Below are 16015 nucleotides of genomic sequence, written 5' to 3'. Positions count from 1 at the left end.
GGATTACTTTGATTAGTTCAGAATGCTTCTGTCCGTTTGATCTTTGGTCTCAATTGGCTGCCATTTGAGGCCAGAGTGTTTTTTAAATTTGGGTGCATTTGTTATAAGGCTCTCTTTGGCATTTTACTTGAAATTGTTCAAGTCAGAAAAATGCACCAGAAATTCTGGTATGTTCATCTTCCCTACCCCAAAAGCCTGTCCCTAGTATCTAGGCAGCTGACCCGCACAACTGTTTCTCCACAATAAGTGATCCCTAGAGCTGTTAATCACTAGCTTTTAACTCTGTTAAGTTCACTCATTCTGTACCATCTTTTAATCATTGTGAACCGCATAGAACTTCACGGTCCTGCGGTATAGAAACTGTTAATATTATTAGAATATCAAGCAGGGAAGATGAATTCCTGGATAAGCCCTTTGATTGCCCAAGCCTATTCATATCTTACATTTAGGAAGTTACTGAAAACTTACCTATTTGATAAACAAGAATGTCGATTCTTAACAGCATATTAACGATGGTTTATGCATTTAATTGTATTTTTAACTGATGTATTTTTTATGGAAATGTCTCAGTTCCCTTGTTGTGAACCGCCTAGAAAATAAATGATTATTATCTCAGTCTCTCAAATTTACTATTAACATTGTCTGTGGTACTTGTGTAGTGCCAAATGGAGCTTCCTTCTGAAGTCTATAAGCCTGTAGCATCTGATGCAATGGAAAGTACTTCTGTATCTGCCACATTTTCTTGGTCTCAAACTACATTGCTTGAAATTTGAAGGTCTTCTCCCTCTCCATCTGATTCTCAGAATAATCACTTTGAACTGACCCCTCCGTAATCAACGCCGTTCTCGTGTTTTTCTCCTTTGCTACGCGGTTTGGTTTTCTTGAATCCAGTTTTTTTATCGTCGGGATGGGAATGTCCCAGGTGATCATAATAACCTCTTCATTTCGTAGACTCATGATCCCAGTGCTGCCCTGGTACAGCAAAGAAATGTTTATAAAGTTTCCAGTGGATAAGAAGTGCCACCTTCTTCTGTCTTTTTGAACACAAACCTTCTTCCATCAGAACTTCACAGCCAGTTATGAGATGAGTAACTGTTTCCAGTTCTTCATTTAAAAAAAAAGGCTTGGATAATTTCCTAAAAGAGAAGTCCAGAGGCTATTATTGAGATGACAGAGAAATCAACTCCTTATTCCTAGGATAAACAACATTAAAACTGTTTTACTACCTGGTATCTAGCTAGGTACTTGGGACCTGGGTTGGCTACTATTGGAAATGGGATACTGGGCTTGATGGACCTTCGGTCTGTCCCAGTATAGTAGCTCTTATGTTCTTATGAGTCAAGTATAGGACAATGAAGCTACTGTGACATCACTGATGTGGTGGCTCTCAGGCATTGGTGGAATGAGGGATTATGATGTCACAATACCAGCTCTGCTGTGGCTTTGGGTCTTGATTAAATTTTACATTAAAAACAAATTACTAGATTTACCTGAATTATAGTAGTTTTTTGGAGAGAAAGGCATGTTTTATGCCCGATAGAAAAAAAAAATAAAAAATCAACATTGCTTCTCCCCTCCTCTCCCTTCCATTCATCCAATAGTGCAGCAGGAGAGTTGGTTTTTTGTTGGTTTTTTTTTGGGGGGGGGGGTTATGGCATTTTTCTGCACATGTTCCCATCAGCAAGGGTCACATACAAATGTAGGAAATCTTTGCTGCTGTCCGCCGATCTTATTTGCATGCACAATTTTTTAAGAATGTCTCGTGTTTTTAGATTCGGTATCAAAACGGCTGCGGTAGCAGACTTTCGCTTTTTAACACGGGTTTTTGAAAATCCTGATCCCAGTACTCTTGCACCTCTCCGGCAAGCAAACAGTCACTACCCAGGGTGGAAAAATGGACCTCGATATCACACAGATCTAAACAGAAGCTAAAATTATTTACATAACTGGTAACAGTTCAAAGGTGCAGAATCAGAACCTCTGCCAAACCATAATCATCTTAGCAATTCAAAAAAAAATAAAAGAAATTAGATGAACTAATAAAGGTTGGATGTGTGTACAGCCAAAACCATAAAACAAATATTCCTGGTCAAATAACCAGCAGTGAAATCAAATGAAAGCTTTGTGCCGATAACCTAACTCATTATCTAAACCAGGGGTAGGGAACTCCAGTCCTCGAGAGCCGTATTCCAGTTGGGTTTTCAGGATTTCCCCAATGAATATGCAGGAGATCTATTTGCATGCACTGTGTTCAACGCATATTCATTGGGGAAATCCTGAAAACCCAACTGGAATACGGCTCTCGAGGACCGGAGTTCCCTACCCCTGATCTAAACTCTTAAATGAAAACCCTTCCAATAAACGTACATGAAAACAGAAAATACCATCCTAGTCTCTAAAACTCTTTCTTCTCCTTCAGAGGTCAAATCTGAATCCTGTCCTCTTCTTCACCATCTCTCCTGAGGGACTTCTTCCAGCTTGGCAGGTCCCTTCTGGGGCTTCCAGCTCCGTTAGAATCAGAGCTCAGCCTTGCATACAGTAGTGGTACAGTCTTCCTTTACAGTAGGGGAGGGGAAGTCCCTCCTCGAGGGCCGCAATCCAGTCGGGTTTTCAGGATTTCCCCAATGAATATGCATGAGATCATTTAGCATACAATGAAAGCAGCGCGTACAAAGAGATCTCATGCATATTTATTGGGGAAATCCTGAAAACCCGACTGGATTGCGGCCTTCGAGGAGGGACTTTGACACCCCTGCTTTACAGTGTAATAAGCAAGCTTTGCTACCCTGCTTATAGCCCACATTTTTCCAGGCTAAATTTAGGTGTGTATTTAAGCTGTATTTTCTCCCTCTTTTACGAACACGTAGCGCGGGTTTTAGAATCCCTTTGAACGTTGCAGCAGTTACCGCCAGCGCTAAAACCCGCACTACGCATTTGTAAAAGAGGGGGGATTAGTTTTGAAAAAATACACGCTAGAAACGATGCCTTGACGTTTGCTGCTTATTCCATGCAAGTAGCTGGAAAACACCATCATATGGAATGACTTCCAGTGAGGGGAAGTGCAATAAATTTTCAGCGTTTTTCTTCACCTCGTAGCATTCGTTTTTAATAGCACCCAAGAGGTAACGTAAAATTTGTAACTTCCATTTATTTTATGGCCTGATTTATTAAGCCTTTTCCCCTTAGACAAAGAGACCCTGACTGGCGCCTAGATCAGAACGTTAAGCCAATCTAGGCGCCTCACTTAATTTTCTTAATTGGTGCCGATATTTGAAAGTGCCATTGAAAATCCATTAAATATCAATTAGGTAGACGTCTACACCAAGGCGCCCACCTCAAGTTGGCATGGTTGAGGCAGAAAACCTTGGCCTACAGGGCAGTGCGCCTACGGATTCTATGCCTATCAGTGCCTAAGACTGTTTATTTAGATGCAATTCTATAAGCAACGCTTAGTGGATGATTGACAATCATGCCTAACAGCGCCTACGAAAGGTGCTGTTTACAGAATCAAGCCCAGAGAGACGCTACCTACACTGGGTTGTGCTGCCAAATAAACTTTCCCTTATGGTACTTGTCTGCTATCGGTCACGTGCTGGTATTTAGCCTTAGATGGAGTTTACCACCCGCTTTGGGCTGCATTCCCAAACAACCCGACTCCGAGAAGACCCGGACCCAGCACGCCGGGGGCCGCTACCGGCCTAACACCGTCCGCGGGCCACCGCGGCCGGAGGAAATGCACCCTTTCATCAAGTTGCATTAGAGGTTTATAGCGTAGGCCAGCTCATAGGAATTCTAGGAATGTCAGAGCATTTACTGATAAAAGCCAGCCAAAGGGTGTTGAACTTCAGTCCAGGAGCAACCACTCAAATTTTCAGGATAGGGTTAATGAATATTTTATTTATTTAAGCATTTCTATACCACTTATACTCTAAGTAGTTTACATTCAGGTACTCAAGTGTTTTCCTCTGTCTGTCCTGGCAGGCTCACACTCTATCTAATGTACCTGGGGCCATAGGGGATTAAGTGACTTGCCAAGAGACGCAAGGAGCAGTGTGGGATTTGAACCCACAACCCCTTAATTAATTAGATATTTCTGCTTACAGTGGAGGTAAAGCATGCAAATAGAGAACATGCATGTTCATTAAAGATATCCTAAAAAACAGACTGCTTATAGCTTCCAGAATTGCATTCTGACACTTCTGCTCCAGCGGTTGTACCAGTTGACAATCACTACAGAACTGAAGCTGTCATTTCTTCAATTTGCAAAGTTACCACGAATATAAAACTTGTCAACAGAAAATGCATTCCATCAGTAGAAATATATGAATTTAAGAAAAAGAGGAACATATCACATATTCAAATGCAATAATATGACAGAATGCATTAATAATTAAGGAAACTCTGACGTGACAATCTGAAGCTACCATTTTGAATGTTGCTATGTTATATGTGATCTTATATCCTGCCAGATCCTCCAGAAGGAGCCACTAGGAGAACATTCCTACCCTCCCGGGAGATCCCCCGTAACTGCAGGGGGTTGCAAGGAGGATTCGTTCCATTGCTACGAAATCTGGGACTGGAGGGTGGGACTAGGTCCCAAAGGGCTACATTACAAATGGAAAAAGGGTGTAGGGCAGTCTATCGCCAACTGTGTGCCTCCTGAGATTTCAGGTGTAACGCAAGATGCTGGGGAGGAGGACAGACGAGAGGCGCATCCTGTAGGCCAGTGGTTCCCAACCCTGTCCTGGAGGCCCATCAGGCCAGTCGGGTTTTCAGGATAGCCCTAATGAATATGCATGGAGCAGATTTGCATGCCTGGCTCCTCTATTATATGCAGATCTATCTCATGCATATTCATTAGGGCTATCCTGAAAACCCGACTGGCCTGGTGGGCCTCCAGGACAGGGTTGGGAACCACTGCTGTAGGCAATCAGCCAGCGCCTCTCCTTCTCTCTGCGTGTCTTCTCTGTCGGCACCCCCACTGCCCCCCGCCTGGCAGATCAGGGCCCATCTGGAGGGCCTTCACACATGTGCGGACTTCGATGTGATGATGTCACGTATGTGCGAGACATCCATGCAGTTCTGGATGCCTTAAGCTGCGGCCACTATGTTTATTATGCCGCAAATCGACAACGTTTATGGGACACTGGTGGAGGGAAAGGGAATGAGGTATAACATATACAATCAAAGCAGTTTACATATTATATACAGGGACTTATTTAGTGCCTGGGGCAAAGGAGGGTTAAGTGGCTTGCCCTGAGCTCCAAGGAACTATGGTGGGAATTTAACCCATTGCACTGCACCAACCATCAGGCCACTCCTCCAGCTCATTAGTAGAGGAATGGAGGATGGCTGTTGGGGAGTTTTAGGGGGCAGTTATTTCCAAGGGATTGAGGTGGGAGAAGCCCCTAAGCACTGGCCTCTTCATGAGGATCCATTGGCAGAAAGTTATCAACATTTCTGGAGATATTTTCAAGTTCCCATGAATAATGCAACATGCAAAGTTGAACGTGAACTGAAATATTAACTCTGAATAATTATGAGCTGCTTTGCATGTATTTTTAAACACCTGATTTCCATGGATTTTGGTGAAATAAAGTGCATTTGAGAGACTTCATGGATGTGAATTTAGAGCTCCATCGCCATAATGCAGCTTATTCAATAGATCACCTAGAGCAGCGGTCTCAAACATGCGGCCCACGGGCCGCATGTGGCTCTCCAGATTTTATTTGCGGCCCGTGGTCTGGACTGGATCATTATCTTCCTTTTGGAGCAGCAGCATGTCTGGCCGGCTTGTTCCGTTCAAAGCCGCGGGCTGGCGGCTCCTTGTGCTATCCACGGAAGAGCCGGCCAGACACGCTGCTGCTCCAGTGGTGTACCAAGGGGGGGCGGTCCACTGTTCTCCCTAGAGTGCGGCTCGTCTAGAGCAGTGGTGCCCAACCTGCTTCCCTTCCCTTCTCAGGCCGGCACCGTGTTATTTGATCTCCCTGCTTCTGTTTGGGGCCGACCAACTCTCGCTGCCCGACGTCAATTCTGACGTCGAGAGGACGTTCTGGCTAGCCAATCGCTGCCTGGCTGTCCGGAACGTCCTTTCCTACGTTAGAATTGATGTCGGACGGCGAGAGTTGGTCAGCCCCGTGGAGAAGACAAAGAGGGAGATCTCGGCCTGTTCCCGATGGTGGCAGCAGCCTATTCCCCGGTGGCGTGGCATGGGGGAGGGCAGGAAGGAAGGAAGAAAGAAGGGGGTGACAGGGAGACAGAAACAAAGCAAAAAATGGGACACGGAATCAAAGAAAGACAGACATAGAGAAAGAAAGAGAAAGTTGGGGGAGGGAATGAGGTCTGGAGGAGAGGAAGCATACAGGAGGCTGAAAGAAGAGAAGAAATATTGGATGCATAGTCAGAGACTGATGAAATTACCAAACAAAGGTAGGAAAATAATTTTATTTTCAATTTAGTGATTGAAATGTGCCAGTTTTGAAAAAGAAAAGATATTAAATTTTAAATGTGAGGGCTGCAGAAAAAATAGAGCACTTGGAGGGCCGCAGAAAAAATAGTTAATGTCTTATTAAAGAAATGACAATTTTGCATGAGGTAAAACTCTTTATAGTTTATATATCTTTCTTTTTAACTGTTAAAGGAAAGTTTTATAAACTATAAAGAGTTTAACCTCATGCAAAATTGTCATTTCTTTAATAAGACATTAACTATTTTTTCTGCGGCCCTCCAAGTACCTACAAATCCAAAATGTGGCCCCGCAAAGGGTTTGAGTTTGAGACCACTGACCTAGAGTGTAAGGTCTCTTGGGCAGGGAAATGCCTGCTGTAACTTGTGGCTGGATTTTAAAAAATAATAATAATAAAGCAAAGATTCTAAGTTACCCAGTTCCTGGAGGGAGATTTTAAGCCAATTCTGGATATCTGCCAGCCTCATCCACTTATGTTTCTTGGTACACTGTCCTACCTTGGAGAAGTTCAGCCGAGGTGGTTTACATTGAATAGTAATCAGGTCCTCTAAAGATTTTCCCTACCTGTCCCACTGGGCTCACAATCTAACTTTGATGCTGGGAAAATGGAGGGGTTGAGTGACTCGGCCAGGGTTACAAGGAGTGGTTCTGAGAACCTGTAACATCAGAGCACCGAGGCATCAGCTCTAACTACTAGGCCACACCTCCACTCCATTTGCATGCTGGAACCCGCAGCACTGACTTCAATGGACAGAACCAAAGACTGCAAATATCACGCCACTTTGGGATATAGGTTTAAAACCAGGATTGGCCCAAAGAATCCCTTCTGGAGCTGGGGAACTTGGCAGCTCGGAAGATAAGTAATCAAATCCAAAGCCAGACATTTCTGGTACCTGGAGGGTGATTTACATTCTGGAAGAATATTTTCAGATCTTTCTGCTTCATAACCTTGTAGCTCACAGTCCTTTGAAATTTGTAGTTCCTTCTTTTAATTCAATGCAGTAGGAGGGGCAACTTAGAAAGCCATGACTGGTCTAAAAATTTCCTCCAGGATCAATCACTTGACAGCTCTGTGCTACGGTTGACAAACAGAGAGTGTGGTTCATCTTGAGGGGAGCTAATTTGTCATCTTACTCTCTTAGACACGAACTGGAGGTTCCTCACCATGAACACGATGTGGATGGGACACGGAGAAGGACATCAGAAACAGGGAATGGAAAGGCAGCTTTGGGGGTCTACTCAGTGCCAAGATTGAAACCTCAGCCAACCACCACACACAGACCTCTGACAACAGCTAACTTGAACATTACTCATTTTATAGATCAGGAGGATGAGTATGGTGAGGACATCATTTACCTGAAAACGGTGAGTACTCACCACGTCTACTGTACCAGAGCCTTAGAGCATGGTTCATGTATGTTGTTAACCAAACCCACCTCCCATACATGACCATGCAAAATTCTGCTGCTTAGCTGTCAGGCACTTGTCTATTCCCCCCTTCTCTTGGGGACATGTTCTAGGGTTCTTACAATCTGCTCCTCTGTCTTCAACCCATCAAACAAGTGTTTCAATAATTAGTTATATAACTTATAGTGATCCACATTAAATATGGCTGCCCGCCTCCTCTCCTGAAGTCACTCACCAGCTACAGTAAACAGGTCACAGGGTTGTTCAGACCAGGATCGCCTTAACCGTTAGGTGATCACCTATTGCAACAGCTTCTGGGGAGAGGGGCAGCAAAAGATCTAAACAGCCTCACAAATTCAAAGACCCTTCTGTGTGTGGTTTTATCTGCAGGGGTGACGAGCAGTTCAGAGGTAGTCAATTTATCTGTAAAAGCAGCTTTTGGAAATTGCCCTCACTGCCCCTGGTTTTACATCAGGACACTATGGGGGAAACCCCAAAAGATGCCGGATTTATAAAAGCAACAGAGCTACACATGGAGCTTTATAAAGTAGACACTGAGCAGCTGATAATGTGGAAATTTGAAGTACAAATATATTCCGGTTCCAAAGGTGCTGTACATTGCAACTGAACCCCCTGCCTGAAAATCTCTCTATTGAGGGTATCACTGAAAGGACTTCCAGTTGCTCAGTCTGTTAACTTTAGAAGGATAGGGCTAGCAGGAAAGCAGTAGGAGTGCCACTTTATTTGAAAGATAATGTCATGAAGGCTGAAATGCAGTTGACAGGCAGAGGAATTAAAGGTAGAGGTCAGAGGTGAGCTGTCGCTGATTGGGGGGCTGAAGTAGCCCTATTGATGGTAGAAACAGAGAGATCTTGGTCTCCTTTCCATATGCTTTCCTCAGACAAATGTTTTTGGAATCAATGAGGAAAAGAGCTGCCATGGATCTGCTCGTTACAAATAAAAGTATCTCAAATGTCCAATAGAAGTGGCAGTGAACAGCAGAAGGTAGAGAGAACGAGAGGGCACTCTCTAAAGTTAAAAGGGGATCGATTCCGTACAAACGTAAGGAAGTGGTGGAAAACTGGAACGCTCTTCCGGAGTCTGTAATAGGGGAAAACACCCTCCAGGGATTCAAGACAAAGTTAGACAACATTACATTACATTACATTGTACTTGTTAACCGCGTAACCACAAGTTCAACGCAGTTTACAAAAGACTATTAACAGTAAACATAATGTGGAAAATAGAATAAGTTAGTTAATCAGATACTTGGAGAAAAGGTAGGTCTTCAGCTGTGTTCTAAAATGTTTATAGGAGTAGAACCAGAACGTACGCAGGTAAAGCTAGTCTCAGTTAGGGCACTGGTCTTTGACCTAAGGGCTGCCACGTGAGTGGACTTCTGGGCATGATGGACCACTGGTCTGACCCAGCAGCGGCAATTCCTATGTTCTTAAGGTTCGATAAAATAGCCTGGCTAAGCTCAAAATCCACAAAAACCAGGAAAGCTCAACCCCACGCAAAGCAGAACAAAAAACACATGGGGAAGGGACTGGGCACCTTTGGGCAATTATAATTTATTGAAAATAATCACAAAAAATATATCACATATCTATAATAATAAAATGCTAGCCGCGCATGCGCACTCTCGCCGCGTGTTCCCTGAGATCTGATCTGTCACGATAGGCGAGAGTGCGCATGCGCGGAGTACGTCACCAGCCGACGATCGCCTCCACAAGCCGGGACTGGGGCACAAAGAGCGCCTCCTGCCCCTCCCCCCCGGGACGAACTGAAAAACGGAGCCGAGAGGAGTCCAGCAACTTTCCGAACCAACTCTTGCGATGACCCCGCCGCCCGGGACCCAAATCCTTTGCCGCCCCACCCTTTCCTTCCCTTCCCGCGGACCCGACTACGAACCTGGCGATTCCAGCATATGCAGCAGTCTTCACACGCTGCTTCGGGGCCTTCTACTGCCCTGATTTGCTCTGCCGCGTCTCTGATGATGTCATCAGGGACATGCCAGAGTAAATCAGGGCAGTAGAAGGACTCGAAGCAGCGTGTGAAGACTGCTGCACACGCTGGAATCGCCAGGTTCATAGTCGGGACCGCGGGAAGGGAAAGGGGGTAGAGGAAACGCTAATGCTGCTGCACAGGGAACTGGTGTGGGGGGAGGGAATGCTACTTTGGACAGACAGACAGACAGAGGGAGGGAGGAAGGGACACAGAAAGAAAAGAAGAAAGACACAGGGGCAGGGAGATACACAGAAAGACAGACAGACAAAGGGGGACAGAGACAGACAGAAAGAAAGACAGCGGGAGGAAGAGAGAGACAGAAATAAAGACAGACAGACAGACATATATTCTAGCACCCGTTAATGTAACGGGCTAAAATACTAGTATAAAATATATGACACCGAGCCTTAAAAACTCTATTTAAGGCTTGGTATTTTATATATGTGATATTGTACTTTAAGGAAGCTCTGGCAAGATGGGAGGAGATGTTTGACGTGGAAGTATGATGGTGAACTAAAAGAAGGCACAGGAGGAGCATGAGATTTTTTTGTCAGAAAAGTAAATAAATGTGAAAGAAAAAGGATATGGCTGAAAAGATTTACATTCAAAAAGAACAAAGGATCTCAAAAACAACAACCCGGGGAAGAATATCTGGTAGAGCTGAAAGACGTCATCGGAACATTAGCGTTGCGGCTTTATTAGAGAGATTGTTTAATCCATAAGGAGTTTTATTTACCTTTTGATTTTCTTTCCTGTTCAATTGTGTGTTAATCTCTCTTTTTTCTGTATACGTACAAATAATAATAATAAAAAAAAGAACTGGGTCGGAACAAAGGTCCATGAAGCCCAGGCGGGCAGACAGAAGAACACCTCGTCTTGGCACAAGAAAAAGGCAAGGGAGGTGTCTTTTCAACCAATGATAAAGTCTTGATTAGAAACAGTGGTCCCAAGAAGGATCCCAGTTTTGGCGTTTAGAAAATGCCTTCTTCAGGGGACATTTACGCAGTCTTAGCGCTCCCTTGCCTTTTCCATGAAGCCCAGGGTCATGTTTCCAACAGCCCAGATCACAAGTACCTAGCAGAGTTCCAAAAGTAGCAAGATTCCACGTTACTTAATCTCAGAGATAAGCAATGGCTTTCCCCAGGTCTACCTTAACAGCTTATGGACTTATCCTCCAGGAATTTGTCCAAACCTTTTTTTAAAGGTTAACTGCTTTCACCACATTCTTTGGTAGTTGAGTTCCAGAGCTTAGCTATATGTTGAGCATAGATGCAAGGAAAAATAGCGAAGAGGTAAAACCACGTAACGAGAGTCCTTTATCAGGTACACCAGTGAAAGGAGGAATTGTAAGACAGAGAGCAGGAGGGAAAATATGTCGATGGAGAAAAGCAGAAATGCTTCTGTTTGATATTTACTGAGGAAGGGAGTGCAGGAGGACCAATATTGGTTGGGAAGACACATATGGATGTGTGGGTAGACTAGATACCATGTAATTTACAGAGGAGAGTTGTAGAGGCAACTAATATACCTGAGAATGGACCCGATATTTTGGAAAGATTCCTTTCATTACATTTTCCATTATCCAATCTAAGAAAATTCCTTCACATTTTCTTAACTGTTCTTCATCAGATATATGTTGGCCAAGTATCAAGTAGACAATATAAGGAGGAAAATTTACATACTAATTTCCTTAATTCCATTTCCCTTATTGCTAAAAAACAACAACAACAACAAAGTGACATAATCTATGACAGTATTGCTAATTCCTGCATTTCCAAATTTTCTAACTCCCTTAAAGGAAAAGCTGCTTCCAAACCTCATCTAGTACTGTCAACATCTTCTAGTGAATAACGACACTGATTTTGAGAATCTTGTTTCTGAAAAACAAGGCTAATTCCTTCGCAGTAGGGCCCTTTACATCATTTATTATTCATTCTTAGAAAGTTGATGTTCCTTTTGTCAACTAGAAAGAATAAACTTGTTTTGCACATCTCATTTGGTACTTATATTGGTTGGTCAACTTCCTCCACTCTAAACATTGGGCAACTCTCTCTAATGATCCCACAGTAGCATAACAGTGAGATAAGATCAGAGCCAGGATGATGCTGGGGCATAAGGAGAACATAAGAACAGCCATAATGGGTCAGACCAATGGTTCATCTATCCCAGGATCCCATTTCCACAGTGGCCAATCCAGGTCACAAGTACCTGGCAAAAACCCAAATAGTAGAAGTGGAGGATAATACCCCTCCATCACCAGTGATCATTTCAACACCCTCCTACCCAGCTCCACTCCAGGATTTTCTCATCATCCCTTCCTCCAGCTGTTAGAGGGAGGTAGAGGCTTAGCCTTGTTCCCCTGCTCTCCAGAATCTGTGATTGAGATAGGAGGTCTTCAGAATGCACCATAACCTCAGTCATTCCTATCCTCTGTATCAGACGTGTCCCCACAGCATCAGGAAGAGAATTGCAGAGTCTGAACTGAAGCGTTTCTTCCTATCGACGATTCCAGTACTGCAGTGGAAGAAACACGCCACCCGGGAGGAATACGAGAGGCTCCGCAGGTACAATGGGGCCCATGGCTGGATGGAAGTTGACTGGCACAGTGAGTAACCAGCTTATGGTCTTCATATGCCTTTGTAGCCACTACCATTCGGTCTTACATGTTTCTGCTGTCTCTCGTTATGAATTTGTCTTATCTTTGTAGGCATGGGAATCTTGGTGTTAGTCACAGGGAATGCTTAGGCTCTAGGGGTAGACGTGAGTTGGAGTATGTAATTTCTTGGAGGCTTTTCCATATCAGCAGTGGCCGGCCTGGTTGAGAGGAGAAAAGCATGACTGGCAGTGAGGCCCCAGGGAAGGTCGTTAATTTAGAGACTGCTTAGGTCCTCAGACAGGAACCCTCTAGCTTTGACCCACATGTGTCCTTTTGAGGACATGTCCGGGGGTCCGGACGGCTTTTCAAAACCCGGCACTTTGACCGGGTTTTGAAAAGCCTCTCTCAAAATCGCCGTCGGGCAGGAAGGCCACGCGATGATGTCATACGTGTGTCATGACATCATTGCGTCACATGCGTGCATGCGCGGATGCCCTCCTGCCCAACCAGAGCAGGCAGCAGGGGCGGGGCAGGACTACGGTAAAATTGGGGGTGGGTCTAAGGCAGGGGTCTCAAAGTCCCTCCTTGAGGGCCGCAATCCAGTCAGGTTTTCAGGATTTCCCCAATGAATATGCATGAGATCTATGTGCATGCACTGCTTTCAATGCATATTCATTGGGGAAATCCTGAAACCCGACTGGATTGCGGCCCTTGAGGAGGGACTTTGAGATCCCTGGTCTAAGGAGTTCGGATTTTCCAAACGGAAAATCTGGTAACCCTAACTCTGCTCTTCTGCTATTACCACTGACTGGTCCATATCGACTTCTGGGAGAGCTGCAGTGCCCAGCCCTCTGTCTCCTGTCTGGCTCTCTCCCTCTCTTGGCACCCCTTCAGAGTCTGCCTCTGTGTCTCTTGGCAGTGTTGGTAATGCCCGGCTGCGGCTTTCCACCTCCTGCCAGTGCCACAGTGCCTGCCCATGTGTTTCCCGGCAGCTCATCCTCTCTCTGTGTCTCGCTTGGGTTTTCAGTCCTAAATGAAACTTTGAGTCTCCTGAACTCCTCGGCCAATGGCTACATGTTTGATGACTGGCAGCAGAGAGGCCCAGCGAACTCCTCCTGTATCCGCTGTGCTGTGGTGGGGAATGGGGGGATTCTCAATGGCTCCAGGGTAGGAGCCGAAATAGACCAGCACGACTATGTCTTCAGGTAAGTCTTCTGATTAACTTTCAAAGGCAATCTCGTCTTCTTCAGATCAGAAATCATATCCTGAATCTTCATGTCAACATTTATTTATTTAAAAAAATTCTCAACTGCCTAGTCCTAGGCAGTTTTACATCTAAAGCAAACAGATCATTCCATGTAAACAGTTGGTTCACAGCTCTTCACAATACATTAATCCTGAAACCAGAATTAGGCAGAAAAACATCTTTCATTGGAATGCTTCTATAAAAAGTGTACACTTCCCCCTCTGAATCCGCAGTTTCAGCATCCGCGGATTCAGTTATTCGTGGTTTTAAACCCAAAAACCCATTTTAATTTTTTGGGCTATTTTAAGCCCTGTAAGCCCCCCTTAAGCCTTACCTGGTGGTCTATTGGGTTTTCGGGGCAGGAGCGATCTTCTCACGCTCCTGCCCCGTGCAGATCACTCACAGGAAATGGCTCGAGAGACTATAGGAGCTCAAGGCAGCCATTTCCTGTGAGCAATCTGCATGGGGCAGGAGCGTGGGAAGATCGCTCCTGCCTGAAAACCTGCTAGACCACCAGGTAAGGCTTAAGGGGGGGGGGGGAGGGCTTACAGGGCTTAAAATAGCCAGGGGGAAGTGGGGGTTAGGGGCAGAACCAGCCCAAATATTATTTGCGATTTTTTAATATTCACAGGCCAGCTCTGCCCCTAATCCCCGTGGATACGACGAGAGAAGTGTAGTTTTGAACTTTTTCTTTTTTTTATATATATATATCTTTTTTGTTTGAAATAATTTTTATTAAACAGAAAAGCACTGCACAGCCAAGAAAAACATTGCATTACAGACAGGACTGGGAATGAGCAAAACATCAAATCAAACAGGGGAGCACTCCCCCAAATGGGGGGGAAAACCCACCCCACCAGGCCCCGAAGAGGGCAAGTCAATTCAAAAGCCACCCCAACTCAGTCCGCATAGGCAAGAGGCACAAAATGCATGCAAGCTGAGCAGTACAAGTCAACGTTTTGTAATTAACAAAACCCCCAAGTGAAGCACATGGAAAGAAACCCCAATATCCAGCCAGCTCACACGCACCACATCTTCCATACTCCAGTCACACCCCAGTCGCACCGACCCGCACACTCACACACCATCAACCATCCAAACAAGCGAGGAAACAGATATCCCCCCCCCCACCCCCCAGTCCAGTGAAAGTGAATGTGGGCAAGACACACATCCATAGAAACATAGAAACATAGAAAGATGACGGCAGATAAGGGCCATAGCCCATCAAGTCTGCCCACACTATTTACCCACCCTCTTAAATCTACTGACCCCCTAAAGAATAATTGTAATTATACTGTCACTCTACTGACCCGCTCATTCAGTCCTAGTGACCCTATCCCTTGTAATTATACTGTCACTCTACTGACCCGCTCATTCAGTCCTAGTGACCCTATCCCTTGGCATGACCTCGTAGGGATCCCACATAGGTATCCCATTTGTTCTTGAAGTCTGAGATGCTGCGTGCCTCGACCACCTGCACTGGAAGCTCGTTCCAATGCTCAATCACTCTCTCCGTGAAGAAGTATTTCCTGGTGTCTCCACGAAACTTCCCTCCCCTGAGCTTGAGCGGATGTCCTCTTGTGGTCGAGGGTCCCCTGAGAAGAAAGATATCATCTTCCACCTCTACCCGTCCCGTGATGTACTTAAATGTCTCAATCATGTCTCCCCTCTCCCTACGCTCCTCGAGAGTGTAGAGCTGCAATTTGCTCAGTCTTTCTTCGTACGGGAGACCCTTTAGCCCCGAGACCATCCTGGTGGCCATCCGCTGAACCGATTCAACTCTGAGCACATCCTTACGGTAATGTGGCCTCCAGAATTGAACACAGTATTCCAGATGCGGTCTCACCATGGCTCTGTACAGTGGCATCATGACTTCAGGTTTCCTGTTGACGAAGCTTCTCTTGATACAGCCTATCATTTGCCGTGCTTTAGATGAAGCCTTCTCCACTTGAGTGGCTGCTTTCATGTCAGCACTGATGATTACTCCTAAGTCTCGTTCTGCCGTAGTCCTTGCTAAAGTTTCTCCATTCAGGGTGTAAGTTCTGCAAGGATTTCCATTTCCGAGATGCATGACCTTACATTTCTTGGCGTTGAAGCCCAGCTGCCAGATCAAGGACCAACTTTCTAAAGTACGTTCACAAAGAGCCAACCTCCAATATGGTAGCATCCCATAGAGAGCGGTACAGGCGCCGGGACGCTGACAGCGGCTCCGGGTGGACGCGAAGCTCCCAGCGAGCCACCTCGAGTAAGGAGCGCTTCCATCCTAGCACCTCAGGCGCATTGACATCCA

The 16015-nt window shown here is 45.2% G+C and overlaps 1 protein-coding gene across 1 annotated transcript in view; it reads left to right on the top strand.

The window, feature by feature from the left end:
* LOC117368258 (alpha-N-acetylgalactosaminide alpha-2,6-sialyltransferase 2-like) overlaps positions 1 to 16015 on the top strand; it is a 44251-nt gene that overhangs the window by 10036 nt on the left and 18200 nt on the right. The window contains exons 2-4 of the mRNA XM_033961719.1: positions 7609 to 7831; positions 12323 to 12488; positions 13507 to 13684. Coding sequence (XP_033817610.1) covers positions 7609 to 7831; positions 12323 to 12488; positions 13507 to 13684 — 567 coding nt within the window. The remainder of the gene's footprint in view (positions 1 to 7608; positions 7832 to 12322; positions 12489 to 13506; positions 13685 to 16015) is intronic.

The sequence above is a fragment of the Geotrypetes seraphini genome, chromosome 10 (genome assembly GCF_902459505.1).
Source record: "Geotrypetes seraphini chromosome 10, aGeoSer1.1, whole genome shotgun sequence".
Lineage (NCBI taxonomy): Eukaryota > Metazoa > Chordata > Amphibia > Gymnophiona > Dermophiidae > Geotrypetes > Geotrypetes seraphini.
This window is presented reverse-complemented; position numbering and strand designations above follow the sequence as displayed.